This window comes from Acipenser ruthenus, chromosome 1 (genome assembly GCF_902713425.1).
Source record: "Acipenser ruthenus chromosome 1, fAciRut3.2 maternal haplotype, whole genome shotgun sequence".
Classification (NCBI taxonomy): Eukaryota; Metazoa; Chordata; class Actinopteri; order Acipenseriformes; family Acipenseridae; genus Acipenser; species Acipenser ruthenus.
This window is the reverse complement of record NC_081189.1, coordinates 88,510,516-88,529,772: the sequence shown is the minus strand read 5'-3', so window position 1 is coordinate 88,529,772 and position 19,257 is coordinate 88,510,516. Positions and strand designations below refer to the sequence as shown.

At 36.7% G+C, this 19,257-nt stretch overlaps 1 protein-coding gene across 1 annotated transcript in view; it reads left to right on the top strand.

The window, feature by feature from the left end:
* Positions 1–19,257, top strand: part of cntln (centlein, centrosomal protein) — a 158,815-nt gene that overhangs the window by 103,319 nt on the left and 36,239 nt on the right. The window contains exons 19-25 of the mRNA XM_059031625.1: positions 1,897–1,990; positions 2,442–2,662; positions 10,885–11,088; positions 14,373–14,470; positions 16,381–16,507; positions 17,124–17,261; positions 18,731–18,916. Coding sequence (XP_058887608.1) covers positions 1,897–1,990; positions 2,442–2,662; positions 10,885–11,088; positions 14,373–14,470; positions 16,381–16,507; positions 17,124–17,261; positions 18,731–18,916 — 1,068 coding nt within the window. The remainder of the gene's footprint in view (positions 1–1,896; positions 1,991–2,441; positions 2,663–10,884; positions 11,089–14,372; positions 14,471–16,380; positions 16,508–17,123; positions 17,262–18,730; positions 18,917–19,257) is intronic.

Here is a 19,257-nt window from a genome sequence, read left to right as displayed (position 1 = left end):
TATCTAATGTGACATTGTTTGTTTTTGTGCCTGAAATATAATTTCTCTGTTTCATTGATGTCTGGTTCTGTCTTTCTTTCACCACCTGTTTCTATGCAATAAATTATTGCAAAGCTAAACAGTTTGCTTAAATGCGTGGACTTTACTTACTTTGAAAATTACTGTGTGCTAAGACAAGTTTCTGGTTTTAAAATTCTAATAAATAAATTATTTTTTTTATTACTTTTCATAGACACATATAAGAAACTTGCTCTTTAAATCTGGATGTATAAAATCATAAAAAATGATAAACAAAGTTTAACACTTATTTTGAATTTTGTGTCCCTATTAAGGCACATATTTAGGCACAGGATATGCAGTTTTAGACCCCTGCATAACCCTGAAATTTGTTTTCAGTGGGGGGCGTTGCCACCTGCACCCGCGCTGCGGGAGGACCCCCATACACCCCTGCCTTGTACTTTAAATGAAAATGAAAAGACGGATATCACACATTTTTGTCACTCGTATATGCTATATTTAATTCCTCTGCATACTGTTGCAAAACACTTACTAAAATATGTAAACAAGCAAGCCGTTTGAAAACAACCCACACAAGTTCATACATGTAGAACTTAAAAACCAAAAATATGACAATGTGATATTACATTGATTGGGAAATGTACATGTTTGTGAGTTTCAGTGGTAATATTTTGATAGAAAGAGAGTTTTATACAAATGTGCTTTTATGTTGGAGTGTATTTTCTTCATACACTTGTGTAAACTTGTGTGTATTATCTGTCACCAAAAATATTGAAACAAAGGAAGAAAACAATGAAGAACTGATAAGCTTAAATATGCTTTTATGATTTATATTTAAATATATTGGCCTAATTTGCATCTGACAGCAGGATTCGGTGGTTTTGGAACTATTTATATGCATGGTCAAGTTCACTTCCAGAACCACTGGAGCCAGATCATGAGAAGGTGTTGTACTATGCGCATCTGGATCAGACTCCACTGATCTGTTATCTTGATCTGATGCTGGAGCAGCACACGACATAACTAGGAAAACTGACCAATGAGAAATGGCGCATAAAGACCCTGGCTGTCAAATGTGTATACATCATGAGAGTGTGTTTTAAAGTGTACCAATCTGATGAAAAATTAAAATACAATGGACCTAGCCAACAGGACATGATTCGAACATATGCTGTGCTATCCTGTTTTGTTCTGTTTCAGTTTACTATACTTTATACCCAGTGATTTATTTATTTATTTGAACAAAAAGAAAGCATTAGAGCACGCTATAACAATAAACCTGAAGAGACGTTTGCCGATCATGAAATACACGCTATTGTATCGTCTATGAATAAGCATTTGTGTTGAAGTTCCTCCATTTATTTAAAAAAAAAAAAAAACATTAGATCAAGTTCTGATCTGACAGCAGGATCAGATCTCAGATCTTGAGCCGAAACTGAGCTCGGGGTCAGTGCTGATCCTTATAGTACGACCCAACACAGGGGTTTCTTTCATAGCATATTTACTTTTAAAAGATCTATACACTTCCCTGTAAATACTCTTCAGTGATTTTGATTTGTTGATAGAGCAATGGTACACCACAGCAAGAAAACAAGTCTTTCTTTCTTTAAGTGTAGTACCGGTTTAATAGAAAAAGTGTAAACCATGCAAAGGTGCTGTACCAAAAGCTAATACTTGAATTACTAAATAAAACTCATGAATTTACACAGTGATTCTGTAAAACAGTCAAGCATTGTATTTTTGTGATTTGATTGATAGAATCGCTGCTAGCCATATCTGCTCTGTACTGTTCTTTCTGGTTGATAGTAACTTTTATGAGCGTTAAACATCATTTGTGAAAACTACATTTCACTTAATTATAACCGTGTGTGTTTTTAGAACTATGCAGACAAAGAAAACAAAAAGAGACGTTTTTACAGAAAGAATAATGCCAAGCCACATCAGGATACTCAACAAGCTGCTAACAATAAAGGTAAAGTTTAAATATCTTTTAAGTAAATGTGTATTTGTTGCTGCTGTAACACTTCAGTTATGTTTTAGTACAGTAGTTATGTTTTTAAGTTAAGAATATTGAAATGTTATGACGAAGAGGATTTCCACAGGGGATAACCCGTCTGAATCCAAAACAGAAAAGAAAAAGTCACACTTTGTCATTTTGGTGTTTTCATTTGTTTCCACTGACCTTGTTGGTGGGGAGGTTGTAAATGAGAGGGGTAACTGGCATTAAGTGGGCCATAAATGCCTCACCAAAGCACATCTTTCTTAGAAAATAAACTTGTGAGATGGTTTGCTTTTTAAATTCTTAGCTTGTTTCTGAAGAGTGGATGATTCTATCTATCTATCTATCTATCTATCTATCTATCTATCTATCTATCTATCTATCTATCTAGTTTCCTAACTGTTTGTTGTATTTTTCCATCTAGAAAGTAAACCATATAAAAAGAAGGTTGTGGCACAAAAGAAAGTTCTCTCACTATCGCTGCAGCAGAGGATCTTGTCTCTACACCAGCAGATAGCTGTTCTACAAACTGGAAGGAGAGCAGCCCTAAATACCACCAGGGAGCTAAGAGAAACCAACGAGAAGATAACGTCACAGTTGAACTTGGTCAACCAGAGATTTCAGATCAGCAAGCAGGTTACACAGGTAACAAAAATGATAAATATTTTGCATTGGCTGCACAAGAGCCTTTGCCCTTATGCTTAATAAGCACATGGCTGACAAGCTTGCTCTTGTATCAAGAGGTCAGCATCTCCAGAACAAGGAGGGAGTTGTGAGGTTGTATTTTAGTGACTTTGCTGCTATGAACAGTAGAATAGAAAATTAAATTCTGCTTAATATACTTTGTGTCAGACAGTATAGGATAAACACATGTATGTTATCAGTGTATACACAAAAAAGTTAAGTTTATAAGTTTATCTCAATTTGAGACAACTTACAAGGTCCATTATTACTTAGACCTCTAGTGAAATTGTCAATACATTAATTTGTTTACACTAAAGTGTCTTTTAGTCTAACTACATATTTGACCATTATACTGTTTAGTGTTTTATACTAAGTTGTATCTAAATCTAAGATCCATTTTTGTAATTATTATTATTATTATTATTATTATTATTATTATTATTATTATTATTATTATTATTATTATTATTTATTTCTTAGCAGACGCCCTTATCCAGGGCGACTTACAATCGCAAGCAAATACAAATACATTCAAGTGTTACAATATAAGTCATACAATAAGAACAAGAAATACAATAATTCTCAAGTGTGACAAACCACAATTCAATAATACAGCAGATAATAGTGAAAGTTACATCAGGATATGATTAAATAGTGATAGTTACATCAGGATATGATTAAGTACAAAATACTACAGATTAAACACTTGGCAGATTACAATATTCTGAGGTACAGGATTAAATGCAGTAAAATAGGGGGCAGATAAGAGCAAAATAAAGCATATTTAAATGAAGGGTGATAGTGTCCCAGGATACAACAGAGGAGTTCTACAGGTGCTGTTTGAAGAGGTGAGTCTTAAGGAGGCGCCGGAATGTGGTCAGGGACTGGGCAGTCCTGACATCTGTAGGAAGGTCGTTCCACCACTGCGGAGCAAGGGTGGAGAAGGAGCGGGCTCGGGAGGCAGGGGAGCGTAGCGGAGGTAGAGCCAGTCTTCTAGTGCAGGCGGAGCGGAGAGGTCGAGTGGGGGTGTAGGGAGAGATGAGGGTCTGGAGGTAGCTGGGTGCAGTCTGATCAAGGCATCTGTAGGCTAGTACAAGAGTCTTGAACTGGATGCGAGCGGTGATCGGGAGCCAGTGGAGCGAGCGGAGTAGTGGAGTAGCGTGGGCGAAGCGAGGTAGAGAGAACACCAGGCAAGCAGCAGAGTTCTGGATGAGCTGGAGCGGACGGGTGGCGGACGCAGGGAGGCCAGCCAGGAGGGAGTTGCAGTAGTCTAGGCGGGAGAGTACCAGGGCCTGGACCAGGAGCTGGGTAGCATAGTTGGTGAGGAAGGGTCGGATTCTTCGGATGTTGCTCAGGAAGAATCTGCAAGTGCGTGCCAGAGTGGAGATGTGCTGGGAATAAGAGAGGCAGGGGTCCAGGGTGACTCCAAGGTTCTTAGCTGAGGAAGAGGGAGAGAGTGTGGTAGATTCCAGAGGAACAGAGATAGAGAGATCAGAGGAGGGGGAGGAGGAGGGAAAGAAAAGGAGGTCAGATTTAGAGAGGTTGAGTTTGAGGTGATGCAAGTGCATCCAGGAGGAAATAGCAGACAGACAGGTAGAGATACGGGAGGAGATGGTGGAGTCAGAGGTGGGGAAGGAGAGGAAAATCTGAGCATCATCAGCATAGAAATGGTATGAGAAACCATAGGATGCGATGAGGGGGCCCAGGGAGTGGGTGTAGAGAGAGAACAGGAGAGGACCCAAGACTGACCCTTGGGGGACTCCAGTTAAGAGAGGGTGAGGTGTGGAGGTTGCTCCACGCCAGGTTACCTGGTAAGTGCGGTTGGAGAGGTAGGAGGAGAACCAGGCCAGAGCAGTGCCAGAGATCCCCAGGTCAGCAAGAGATGATAGTAGAATAGAGTGATCAACAGTGTCAAAGGCAGCAGAGAGGTCGAGGAGAATTAGGACAGAGGAGAGAGAGGCAGCTCGGGCACACTTAAGTGAGTTGGTGACAGACAGGAGGGCGGTTTCAGTGGAGTGAGCAGAGCGGAAGCCAGATTGGAGAGGGTCAAGCAGAGAGTGGTTGGACAGGAAAGCAGAGAGCTGGCGGTGTACAGTCCGCTCGAGGGTTTTGGAGAGGAAGGGTAGGAGGGAGACAGGACGGTAGCTCTGGAGGGAGGTGGGGTCGAGGGTAGGTTTTTTGAGGAGGGGAGTGATAGAGGCTTTTTTGAAGGCAGAGGGGAAGATGCCAGAAAGTAGAGAGGTGTTGAGGAGGGAGGAGATGAAGGGGAGTAGAGCAGGAGCAGCAGCTTGAAAGAGGTGAGTGGGGAGGGGGTCCAAGGCACACGTGGTGGGTTTGTGACCCTGGAGCAGGGAGGAGAGGTCAGAGTCTGAGAGGGGCAAGAAGGTGGAGAGGGAGGGCGAGTTAGTAGGGGATGTAGTGGGTGTAGGGGTTGGAGCGGGAGGGGGTGCGGGGGAGGGAGAGGTGTTAAAGAGTTAAAAAGTAGTATAAAAGTAGTCTTCTCCTGCAATTAGATAGAATGAGATAAAAGTCATTCTATCTAATGAAATAAAAGTAGTCTTCTCCTGCAATTAGATAGAATGAGCTAAAAGTCTTTACTAGTCTCTATCATTGGTTTTATAACATCAGCTGCCTTAGAAAATGCACTAGAGGGCAAGAGATGTGATTTTATTAATTTTTTTCCTTGACTTTGACGCTTGTATGTTAAGACATCCTGACTTCTGTGATTTAAAGTTACAGTATAATTACACACTTAACCATATATATTGTTTAGCTTTCATTTTATTTTAACTTACTTTACTAATCTTAAAAAAGAATGGCGAAGCATTTAATTTTCTTCTAACTTTTCTTTTAAGTCACTTTAAAGTAAACACCCCTTTCATGTTATGCAGTCTTATGTATGTCAGATCCTCCAGGGCTGTGGCTTTTGCCAGATGAAGCACTCCTGATTGTGAGGCTGATGAAACACGGTTCTCTTATTGATCTGTGTGTGACACAGCCTGCCTCTCCGCTGGCAGAGTGTAGCAACATTTATCCAGGAATTTGTGAAATGTCACTCGGATCATGTTTCTGGGGCAAACCGAGTAAAAATCAGGAGCTTAGTCAAGAATCCAGGTGGAATAATATAAGCATCGGAAACCAAGTTTTTTTTTTTTTTTGGCCAGCTGAACTTTTAAACACAAATACAGCAGTTTAATGTTACACACAGAAGGGGTAAAGTGTCAACACAAAGTAGTAGGATTTACTATAAATACTGTATGTTTCATTTAATTATATTTGACAAAGGAAAACATACGTTAGAATTCACATAAATTAATCAGGAATTTAATATGTATATAGAAAAATTATAATTCAAAACAACATCCAGTTTAGACCTTAAGTCTTCAATAACTTGTTTTGTATAGGTTGAACCTATGTGTGTGTGTGTATGTGTGTGTATATATATATATATATATATATATATATATATATATTTCATACAAAGATGCATTTAGAGATAAAGAGCGGCCTCTGTTTTAGATCAGGATATATATTTACTTAGAATTCTCTGTACATCTGTTTACAATTCATAAGAAAAATAAACGAGTGCATTAGCTAAAGTATTATCAAATGTTCATATACAAAAATTAAGTTACCATTCAGCTTAGTTAATAGCTGTCATCTCCTGTTTTAAAATGCCATGTGCATCCAATTCATCAATAAATTAATAATGTACAATACTACCCCTCTACCTTACTACTTCATGACATTCTTTAATCTGTTCTGCAAAAAAAAAAACAGACTTGCAATTACCACAATTTGTTCTGTACACCTAATAAAGTTAGTGAAAGAACTCACAAGAAGTTACCTTGTTGAAATGGATATCTAATTTTCACAGGGATCTGATTGTATAGCTTTGTGACAGATTGGCATTTTCAGTGCCTTGTAAGTTCTTAAAAGCGGCTTTGCTAATTGAAAACTCATCTTCAATATGACCTTTTAATAACCTAACACCACTCAAGTGTCATTCTTGTCTTGAATGTGCTCAATGAAGCTTTGTTCGTCTTTATTAGACAACCATGAAAGAAAAAAAAGAAAGAATTAATCGAAAATTAGCAGTAATTAGGAGAATTTGCCTAGCAGTAATGACGACATTTATATGCAAAAATTGGGATGTCAGTAGCTTAAAGAAACTTTGCTTGACACTTGCATGTGGCAGGTGAAATATGGAATGGTAATTTGCACATTTCAGGCTAACAGTCATGCATATTAATATCAAAATGTGTCATTCAGGCAGCACAGTACAGTTATGTGAAGTTATCATCTTCACAAAATCAATAGATTAATTGAAGTCAGTTAACATTTCTATTTCTAACTTACTGTAAAAAAAATAATAATAATAAAAAAACCTTGGTTAACAGAAGCCAGATAGCAAATGCACTGGAAAGACATTGGACAAAAGTCCTAATCAACAATTTAATCTAAAAAATAGCTAATTGAAAAACTGCACAAGTAAGAGAGGGAGAGAGAACATAAGAAAGTTTACAAACAAGAGGAGGCCATTTGGCCCATCTTCTCGATCCCAGAATCTCATCAAGCAGATTCTTGAAGGATCCCAGGGTGTCAGCCTCAACAACATTACTGGGGAGTTGGTTCCAGACCCTCACAATTCTCTGTGTAAAAAAGTGCCTCCTATTTAATGTTCTGAATGCCCCTTTATCTAATCTCCATTTGTGACCCCTGGTCCTTGTTTCTTTTTTCAGGTCAAAGAATTCCCCTGGGTTGACATTGTCTATACCTTTTAGAATTTGGAATGCTTAAATCAGATCACCGTGTAGTCTTCTTTGTTCAAGACTGAATAGATTCAATTCTTTTAGCCTGTCTGCAGATGATATGCCTTTTAATTCCGGAATATTCTGGTCGCTCTCCTTTGCACTCTTTCTAGAGCAGCAATATCCTTTTTGTAGCGAGGTGACTGAGCTGAACACAATATTCTAGGTGAGGTCTTACTAATGCATTGTAAAGTTTTAACATTACTTCCCTTGATTTAAATTCAACACTTTTCACTATATATCCGAGCATCTTGTTGGCCTTTTTTATATCTTCCCCACATTTCTGAGTCAACATAAACTCCTAGGTCTTTTTTCGTAAATTCCTTCTTCAATTTTAGTATATATGATATTTATAATGCACATTTTTATTGCCTGCGTGCAGTACCTTACACTTTTCTCTATTAAATGCCATTTGCCATGTGTCTGCCCAGTTCTGAATACTGTCTAGATCATTTTGAATGACCTTTGCTGCTGCAACCGTGTTTGCCACTCCTCCTATTTTTGTGTCATCTGCAAATTTAACGAGTTTGCTTACTATACCAGAAGCTAAGTCATTAATGTAGATTAGGAATAGCAGAGGACCTAATACTGATCCCTGTGGTACACCACTGGTTACCTCGCTCCATTTCGAGGTTTCTCCTCTAATCAGTACTTTCTGTTTTCTACCTGTTAACCACTCCCTAATCCATGTGCATGCATTTCCTTGAATCCCTACTGCGTTCAGTTTGAGAATTAATCTTTTATGCGGGACTTTGTCAAAAGCTTTCAAAATCTAAATAACCATGGCATATGCTTTGCAGTTATCCATTGTCAATGTTGCATCCTCAAAACAATCAAGCAGGTTAGTTAGACACGATCTTCCTTTCCTAAAACCACACTGACTTTCTCCCAGGATACTGTTACCATATAGGTAATTTTCCATTTTGGATCTTATTATAGTTTCCATAAGTTTACATATAATGGAAGTCAGGCTTATTGGTCTGTAGTTACCTGGTTCGGTTTTGACTCCCTTTTTGTGGATCGGTATTATGTTTGCAATTCTCCAGTCTGTCGGAACAACCCCAGTGTCAAGAGACTGTTGCATGATCTTGGTTAGCGGTTTGTAAATAACTTCTTTCATTTCTTTGAGTACTATTGGGAGGATCTCATCTGGCCCAGGGGATTTGTTTATTTTAAGAGCTCCTAGTCCTTTTAACACTTCTGCATCTGTTATGCTCAAGTTATTTAAAACTGGATAGGAACAGCTTTCATGCGTCTTGGCATGCTCTCCACCAGTCTTTCACATTGATGTTGGGTGACTTTATGCCACTCCTGGCGCAAAAATTCAAGCAGCTCGGCTTTGTTTGATGGCTTGTGACCATCCATCTTCCTCTTGATCACATTCCAGAGGTTTTCAATGGGGTTCAGGTCTGGAGATTGGGCTGGCCATGACAGGGTCTTGATCTGGTGGTCCTCCATCCACACCTTGATTGACCTGGCTGTGTGGCATGGAGCATTGTCCTGCTGGAAAAAACAGTCCTCAGAGTTGGGGAACATTGTCAGAGCAGAAGGAAGCAAGTTTTCTTCCAGGACAACCTTGTACTTGGCTTGATTCATGCGTCCTTCACAAAGACAAATCTGCCCGAATCCAGCCTTGCTGAAGCACCCCCAGATGAGTCCAATTTTCAGCTTTGCCCAACACCTTGTCGTCTAATGGTTAGACAGAGACCTGGAGAGGCCTACAAACCACAGTGTCTCGCACCCACTGTGAAATGTGGTGGAGGATCGGTGATGATCTGGGGGTGCTTCAGCAAGGCTGGAATCGGGCAGCTTTGGCATGAATCAAGCCAAATACAAGGTTGTCCTGGAAGAAAACTTGCTTCCTTCTGCTCTGACAATGTTCCCCAACTCTGAGGACTGTTTTTTCCAGCAGGACAATGCTCCATGCCACACAGCCAGGTCAATCAAGAGCATGCCAAGACGCATGAAACCTGTGCTTGAAAATCAGGGTTATTCCACCAAATATATATTTCTGAACTCTTCCCTAAGTTAAAACATTAGTATTGTGATGTTTAAAAATGAATATGAACTTATTTTCTTTGCATTATTCGAGGTCTGACAACACTGCATCTTTTTTGTTATTTTGACCAGTTGTCATTTTCTGCAAATAAATGCTCTAAATGACAATATTTTTATTTGGAATTTGGGAGAAATTTGGGAGAAATGTTGTCAGTAGTCCCTGACCACATTCCGGCGCCTCCTTAAGACTCACCTCTTCAAAGAGCACCTGTAGAACTCCTCTGTTTGTATCCTGGGACACTATCACCCTTCATGTAAATGTGCTTTATTTTGCTCTTATCAGCCCCTATTTTACTGCATTTAATCCTGTACTTCAGAATACTGTAATCTGCCAAGTTTTTAACCTGTAGTACTTTGTATTTAATCACATCCTGATGTAACTATCACTATTTAATCATATCCTGATGTAACTATCACTATTACCTGCTGTATTATTGAATTGTGGTTTGTCAAACTTGTACTTTACTTGTTTTATTGTATTTCTTGCTCTTATTGTATTACTTGTATTGTAACGCTTGAAATGTTTTTGCTTACGATTGTAAGTCGCCCTGGATAAGGGCGTCTGCTAAGAAATAAATAATAATAATAATAATAATAATAGTTTATAGAATAAAACAAAAATGTTCATTTTACCCAAACACATACCTATAAATAGTAAAACCAGAGAAACTGATCATTTTGCAGTGGTCTCTTAATTTTTTCCAGAGCTGTATATATGTATGTGTATATATATATATATATATATATATATATATATATATATATATATATATATATATATATATATATATATATATATTCCCCATAGTGGCGCTAGCAGACATTATTTGTTTCTATAACACACACAAGAGTGTCATATTCAAATATATGAATCCTGTTTGACAAGAGTTAATGAGCCCTACTGTATATATTTTGATAGTTTGTGATCTGAACATTAATTGGACTCTGGAATAGAGCCAGTTTTCATACAAAAAACAGGTTCCTCACCTAGTGTATAAGCAATGCAATGAAAGAAATAGTTGGAATACTACTTATTTGAAAATGTCACTAATGAATTTCAAGTCATCAGCCATTTCATTAACCTAAAAACATTTGCATATCTACAACATTTGCAATTAGATGATCGAAATATTTTGTTTGCATCAAGAGGAATGTATTTGTCAAGCTCTTTGCAACACACCCTGTCAGACATGCCTCATATAATTAGCTGTAACCCTATCCACAGACATGCAGTCTAATAGATACACAGTGGAGTTCATGTTAATCTAAATTGTTACTTGCCTCACTCCCTCTCTCTCCCTCCATTTCAAACAGAAGTTGACCTCTGACCTGGCCGAGCTCCAGCAACAGAAGGATGGGTTAGAGAAAAGAATTGAGCAGCTGAAAGAACAGCAGGCCCAAGTCGCAAGGTCAACTGAAATGCAACCACCTCTGACCCCAGGCTTGACTCAGGACACCCCGGCATCCTCTACAAAGAACATGGAACTGGAAATAAAACAGTTGCAGAACAAATTAAAGGTCGGTAAAGAGAATGTTTGATTTGTGGTGGACCATACACTATTAATTAGCTTACGATGAACTGTTCTCATTAACCTATTAGCAAAAAGAATGTTCTGCTGGAACATCGAGTTTCGCTTTAAACCAAGTTTTGTAGCGGGGGGTTTCAGATGATTGGCTAATATCTTTTGGTATGCTATGAAATCCAGTTTACCATGTATTGGAACTATAATTTCCTGTGCCATTAGAGGAAAAACTGCCCCATAGAAGGATATTACCACCTCCATGCTTGACAGAGTTAGGGTGTTTGTACGCCTCACTTTCTCCAAATGTAACGACTATCTTTGTTTCATCACTCCACAAAACCTTTGACCAGAACTTCTATCCATCATTCAAATGCCATTTTGCAAACTTTGAGCGATTGTCCTTGTGACGTTTTCTTAAGAGTGGCTTTTCCATTGGCCTGCGACCATTGAGACCTTCACCATCCAATACTTGACCTATGGTTGAAATGGAACCCCCAGTCCAACTTGCAGCCAATTCACTTTGAATATCTTTGGCAGTCAATCTTGGATTGTTATTAACCTTCCTCCCAATTCTTCTACATGTTCTTGGTGAAAGAACCTTCTTTCTTCCAGACCGAGGGAGTGTTGTGACAGTGCCACGAGTCTTGTACTTCTTTATAATAGAAACAATAGTTGAAATTGGGATATTCAAATGCTTGGAAAATCTTCTTGTATCCTTCTCCAGCTTTATGACAATAAATAATGTTCTGCCTTCAGATAGCTCTTTACTTTTTCCCATATTGACTTATTTTTAATGACAACAATCATCCTATGCCTAACCCTTTTATACTCTCTAAGAATGTTCACCTATAATCCTGCATTTTCTAGAATAAGGTTCTGCATTATCATATTGAAATTTCTAGCACCTTGTAGGCAATACTATCATTGCATCAAAGGGTATCTATTATTATTATTATTATTATTTATTTCTTAGCAGACGCCCTTATCCAGGGCGACTTACAGTCGTTACAAGATATCACATTGTTTTTACATACAATTACATTTTTATACAGGTGGGTTTTTACTGGAGCAATCTAGGTAAAGTACCTTGCTCAAGGGTACAACAGCAGTGTCCCCCACTGGGGATTGAACCCACAACCCTATGGTCAAGAGTCCAGAGCCCTAACCACTACTCCACACTGCTGCCCATCTATTTCATGTGAATCACTACAATTTAACACAGGTGGAGGCCACTTAACTTGGTGTGTGATTTTGAACGCGATTGGTTACACCTGAGCTAATTTAGGATTGCTATTTCAAGGGGGTGGACACTTCTCCAACCCAGCTATTCAAGTTTTTATTTTTAATTAATTTACTACTTTCTAGAATATTTTTTTCACTTGGAAGTTGTGGGGTAGGATGTGTAGATAAATGAATATATATATATATATATATATATTTTAATTCCAGGCTATAAGGCAACAAAAGGTGAAAATTTTGAAAGGGGGTGTAGACTTTCATAGGCACTGTATATGTATATATGTAAGCAATTTCAAATATTTGTCCATGACAGAAATATTGGCACCTTTACATTTAAAAGTCTGTAGAAATTGAATAACTAGTTTTTAAATATATTAATTGATTGAAAACCGTTACACGATAATTAAGCTGCATTATAAAGTAAAAAGACAGAAAAATTAGTCATTATTCTCAACATCTGTTGAAGAACAACATTTTGGTAATGGTCAAAACAAAAGAGATTGGATTCACATTTGAGAAAAAAAAAAAAAAAAAAAAAACACTTGTAGCAAACTACAACAAAGGAAATAGCTACAGAATAGTATCAAAGAAATATGGAATACCAAAATCCACAATCAGAGCAGTATAATCAGGAAGGGTCACGGAGCAAATCCAACTGAAACGCTTGAAAGAAGTGGATGTCCAAAGAATTACAGATACAGCAACTTTATAAATTGCCATTTTGTTGTAAGGCTAGATTATCATATTCAAAAAAGAAAGAAAATATATCCATAAGGGTGCACTGATAAAGATTTTCTTGGCCGGTGATTATCTACTAATCTTGGCCAATACCGATCATAATAATAGTGCAGGTAAGATATTGTAAACTACATAGGGCCTATATTTAAACTGTTTTATAATTATAGATGTTAAAAAATGAACAGATATCGTTCACTTGTTGTGTTTGTGACAAAATTGACAGTCATTTTTACATTTGTTATACAACATAGTTTAGTATAAAAAACACTTCTGTAGAAAAAAAATATATAATGTGACATTAACATTTAAAGCCACTTGCTGTCAAACATTGCGTATTATAACTTCAACCTATAGAGTAGAAAAGAAATGTAGCCTATGCAATGTCAACTACAAATACGTCCATTGAATTCTTATTTTAAACATACACTGATTAAAAATGCAGCAAGACTTAAATTGTTCACTTAATCAAAAAAAAGTCATAGAAATAAATTTCATTCAGTCAAACTTCAGTCTGTTCTGCACACAACTCAGCTTGTTGTCTTCAGATATTGAAAAAAAATTAGAAACACTGCTCTTTTGAGACATATTTACTGCAGGTTGATCGCGTGTTACACAGTACTGCAAGGAAAATTACTGTCTCAGTGTTTTTTTGCATCCTTAGTAAGCGTGCCTGACCAAACATTAAGACGAAATTCAAGCATGAATATCGGTGTACATTATCAGCTAAAATAACAAAAACTGCCGGTACCGATTTGTGTTTTCTTTCCTTATATCGGTGCCATTCCGCTTTATCGGCGCACCCTTAACATCCAATACAGATGTATAAAGAATTTTTAAAACACAAATTCTCCTGTTATCTGTACGCCATCAGTGAATAATGATTTTGTTGTGGAATCACGTCATCAATGCTTTTTATTTATTTATTTATTTTTTTTTTTCTGTAGAGGAAATTCATGAGTGACATGACCACACTTGTGGTCCCAGGGCTTAAATGTTTATCTTATATTTGTATACTTTGTTAAACTGATTCTGTTAACAGCTACAAATATTTTTTTCCCATTTATAAACTGAAAGACGCATTACCTTTACAGTTGCATACCAACTAATGTTTTTCAGAAACCTGATTATGTCTTGGTCTATAGAACGATAGGATGTTGTAATTGTACATTGTTAAAATCTATAATTCTGGTTTCTAAATGGGATAGAGCCTTAACGGTTAACCACTTGTTTAAGTTTTTTGTTCACACTGTCTGCATCAATTGTCATGCACAGAAATTAAATAACTCCTTTTTTTTTCTTTAGAATTCTACGAATGAAATCGCTAAGCATGTATCTGCCAATAAAGTACTGAAAACTGACATCCAAGTAAAGGAAGAGCAGTTTCGGGAGCTGCAGGACAAGTATGTTCAGCATCTGTTGTGTTTGATGCCACCAAGTGGTAGCTCTGATTCCTCCTTCTATAGTTGAATGTAGATTTTCTGGTGTTTGTTTCGTGCTTAGGGCCAAGTCCAGTATAGGAGAGGTTATGTGAAAATAAGATCCCCTGACAAACTACACTAAACCTGAATTCAAAATGATAACAGCTCAGCTCATGTGCTGTTTCAGTTGGGACTGTCCATCTCTGGGTATTTCAAAAAGTGTTATATATTTATGAGAGAAGAATATGTATTTTCCATAAAACATACATATATTGCACATATACAGTATAATTTTTCAGCATTTAACAAATGTCAAATTATTCAATTCATATTTGCAGATATTACAATATACAGTATAATGAGCAACCATGCCAATAAAATAAACTGCATATGCAAAGGGTACCAGACTGTCTGGGTCAATTTCTAATGTGAAAACCCATAGACACATCAATTGCTTTCACATTTGATTATCTGGCTTGTTCATGTAGGGTTATTTATTATTATTATTATTATTATTATTATTATTATTATTATTATTATTATTATTATTTGTTGTCTCAATGTGTGTTAAACATTGCTTTGGGTTTTGCAGGCCACAAAGGGCCATAACTGGCAAGCTCTGCTTTTAAAACAGTAGTTTTCGATTTACAGTTCTTTCCTGTTACTGGTGTGGGTCAGAGCCAGAAAATCTGCTATCCAGACATTTTTACCCTCTTTACTATATTAAAAATATTCAAAATGTGGCTTGAAGCAATTACAAAAAACAAAGCGTTTCCAGATTCACAGGATCATTTTCTTGATAATGTAACTTTTAGATAAAGCTGTTGAGTTGACACAATGCATGCACACGCCTGAATTCCTGAACTCATAGTTTAAAGGACAAAGTGGTTTTGTACTGAAGGAAGCTTTTATCGTTTATCAGTTCGATGATGTGAACTAGATCAAAACAAAATAGAACATACAGAAGAGGAGAAAGAGCCTTGAAAGATGACACTTAGGTGGTTAACATTAGTGGGATAAAGCAGAAAGCTCCCTGCTGTGTGCTGTTGGGAACCCTGGAAAATTGTCCTTGAAATGAGTGGACTTTCAGGTTTTTGTACGCTGCATTTAGCAATCGGTCATATTGTTTTAAAATCTGTTTGATGTTTGCATTTCATAAGAAAAGGGAACTACTTCTTGGCAGGCATAAATGCTGGTCATATATCACCAGACCTGAGTAAATAGAAGAGGCAGTCCTTTTCCGTTTCAGCTCTAAAGGTTCAATATGTTTTTCTCATTAATTCTGAACTCTGTTGGGTAACCGGTGCTCAATCCCATAGGCTAACCTCTCACATTTATTTAATGTCACTCTGACAAACTCTCATTTATAGGCCAATATTATTATTTATTTTTGCAAGGGATGTTGGAACCTTTTTTTTCTCAACTCAGATTTTTTTTTTTTTTTTTTTTTTTTTACATTTTTTGTTTGTAATTGTTAAGTACTGGTAATTATTTTCTGGTAATTCTATAAAAGAAATGAAACGAGAAGAATATATGTGCATAACTGAGTATTCTAAAATACCATAACTTCTGTTAATTTAAAATGAGCTGCTCTTGTTGTTGATGATATACTATAAAGCTGTGTGACATTTTATTTTTTTTTATCAATTGTGTGCTAATAAATGTCACCCTTTTAAAAATAAAAAGAATAAAAACAATGCCAATAGATTACTATTAGCCTACGGCATCCAGTGTTGCCTTTTCTTTGTGCAAATAAGATTTAATAATAGTCAGAAAAAAAGGGATATATCTCAGCACTGTAAAAAAAAGTATAGTCCAGGAATACTTTATTGGAAAGCTGTTAATTTATATTTTCAACTAGTAACATTGCATGTTTATTTTATTTCACTTAGGCTTTCTCGTATGGAAAGGGACATTAATATGAAGAGGCAGTTGGTTGAAGATCTAAAATCCCGACTGAGATCATCCCAGGAAAATGATAAGACATACAAAAAAATGTTGGAAGATATGGAAAAAAAGGTTTTTGTTTTTCAAGATACTCATTTGTTTTACAATAAAATGCCACTCTGATGCAAACACAAATTATTTAGTGGACAGATGGTATTTATATATTGTTATTTCTAACCCCTCTGTGGGTATTGTTAAGGTGGTGATTTTATAAAGGCACAATACAGAACATAAGTGTTTTACTGGTGGTGGGAGGGTGACTCTGTTCCCATACTTATTCTGTTCAGGGCTTTTGAGCAAATGCTGCCATTTCTGCTTATATGGTTTTGCAATGTGAGCCTCTGTTCGCTGGGGAACAAGATGATCAATTTGCTTTCATGTGTGACCAAAGCCTGATTTCAACTCGAGTCTCTAGAGAACAGACAAATAAGCATACTATCACTGTACTACTCACTTTTCAGCAAGTAGATGTTTAAAAAAATGTACAATGAACTGTTGTAATGCACTGCTGTTTTTTTATAAAAGGGGTTGGTGGTGATGTTGTTGTTTTTTTTTTTTAATTGGATGAATCACATTAAAGTATTGAAACACATGCTATTTCTGATTTGTCCCAAGTCTTTAATAACAAGTACAGAATGTGACCAGATGTCTAAAATAGAAGACAGTTAATCTCTTAAACTCTCAACAGATAAAGATGTTGTCTGATGACGCAGCTAACAGGAAGACCTTCATAGATTCTCTGAAGCAGAGACTTAGTGTGGCAACGAAAGAGAAAAATCATTATGAAGAGATGCACCGGAAATGTAAGGAGGAGCTTGAGAAGAAGGTATGTTTTTTCAACTTCAGTGTAAGTGGAATTCAGTGTTTGCAACAATTTATATATTTATAGAATTCCTCTGTACTTTGTTTTATTTATAAGGAACATGGTGCCCGATTTTGGAAAAAAGCATGCAGAAAAAAGTGGCATAGTGCCCTATAACAATTTCGTGAATTTGAAGGCAGTAGTGGGATGTTGCTAACCCCCATATAATTTTACAACAGGCCCAATGTACTAGTGGAGGAGTAAAACTTAAACTAGCTGGTAACATTTCTACTAAAGGTGAATTAGCTAGTTAAATAATTCCATAAATCTTACCAGTTATACACTTCTAATTAATGTTCTGAATGAAGCATGTGTTAAGTAATTTGTTTAAGCCAATAAAACCCCAGTTTGCATGCCTTACTTTCATGTCTGTTATTTTTCATTTCCTAGTTCATTTCACTTCAGCTGTGTTCTTCAGGTCAGTCATGTCAGTCATTAGGTATTCAGTTGGTTAATGAAGGATAGAAGGCATTGGAGGGGTTATAGATGTGTTCATACTCCCTGTTGAAATGACCTAGGAAGTACAAGATTGCATTAAAATTAAGATGCAGTCAGAGATTTATTTTACCTATTGTGCTAAACATTCTGGCCAGGTGTTAATGTCACCTGTTTGCTACAGATTTCTCTAAAATGTCATGGATTTGTGTCAATTCAGAATATAATACACAGTATACAGTTCCTTGTATAATATGAAAATAAAGTATATAGGTAGACTGCTGCTTGTACTAAGGGCTTCTCAAGAGTTCTTTCCTGGCTAAGTTAATAAAACCTGATACCTGAGTCAGACAAAGTTTCTACTATGATTTTCAAATTTAGTTGTACGTGAAGGAAATCACTTTCTAGTGAAATATAAATCTCGAGAGTGCTGGCTCAAAATGGAACTAAAGACATGTTATGGACAGTTTTTGTATATTTTATTTGTCATAATAATACTGTACATGGTGACATCATTAAACAGTGGCAATTGGGCCTAACACAATGTCATTTACAGTATATCTAGTTGTTTTACTGACTTACTGAATTTCTGTAACATATTTTCTTTAAGAATACATTATTCTGCTCTTCCATGAATTTCTCAAATAAAGCTCAAAATCTTTAGGCCATTGTTTGTTTTGGTAGTTCCTTTGCATTGTTGTGTACATGTACTTGTAGTAACAGAATTAGTTTTGAAAAGCTACTGTCAGACCTACTGAAAGATAATAAGACTATAAAACGCAGGACTTTATAGAAAACCATTATAGTTTATCACATAATATAATAATAGTCCTTTTTAACCCTTTTCTGACTACTATTGAAGCCACCCAACATGCTTATCAAAGTTTGTATGTAACATTTTAAAGTGGTTTTGTGTTTTCTATAAATTCTCTAACATACAAAAAGTGTGTCTATGTCTGAATGAATCTTTCCATGTTTTTTTGTTTTTTTTTCTTTAGAACCAAAAGCTTCAGGACCTACAGTCCAAAGTAGCAGAATCTGAGATTGCCATGACGGAACTGGAAGAAACGGCATCCCAGCAAATGCATGGGCTGGCTCAGCAGAGCACACATGCTCTGGAGGTAGTCCAGAAAAAGCTGGGGCTTGCAAACAGACAAGTCGAGGAATTCATCAGATTTGTTAAGGTACTTTTAGCTAACTGGACAGAAAACTTTTTAATATTGAACATTGTGCAGTGTTTCAAAACCAAATATATACTGCTGCGTTTGTTTGAGCTCGGAATCTTCAGATATATGTAGTGTTATCTGTTTGGTTTCAATGCAGAGTTGGTTAATGAACAGTACATGAATAATAGCACATTTCATAGAGATTATTAATATTTCAAATGCAGTACTACATATAAACTGTTGTGTCCGGGTACCTTTGTTGTAGGTCAGATGGTCTGATTGCAGCTAGACCATTGGTGTGAGTTTGAACTAGAAAACAAAAAGTGATTGGACACTATGAAGCAGGAAAGCATTTCCAT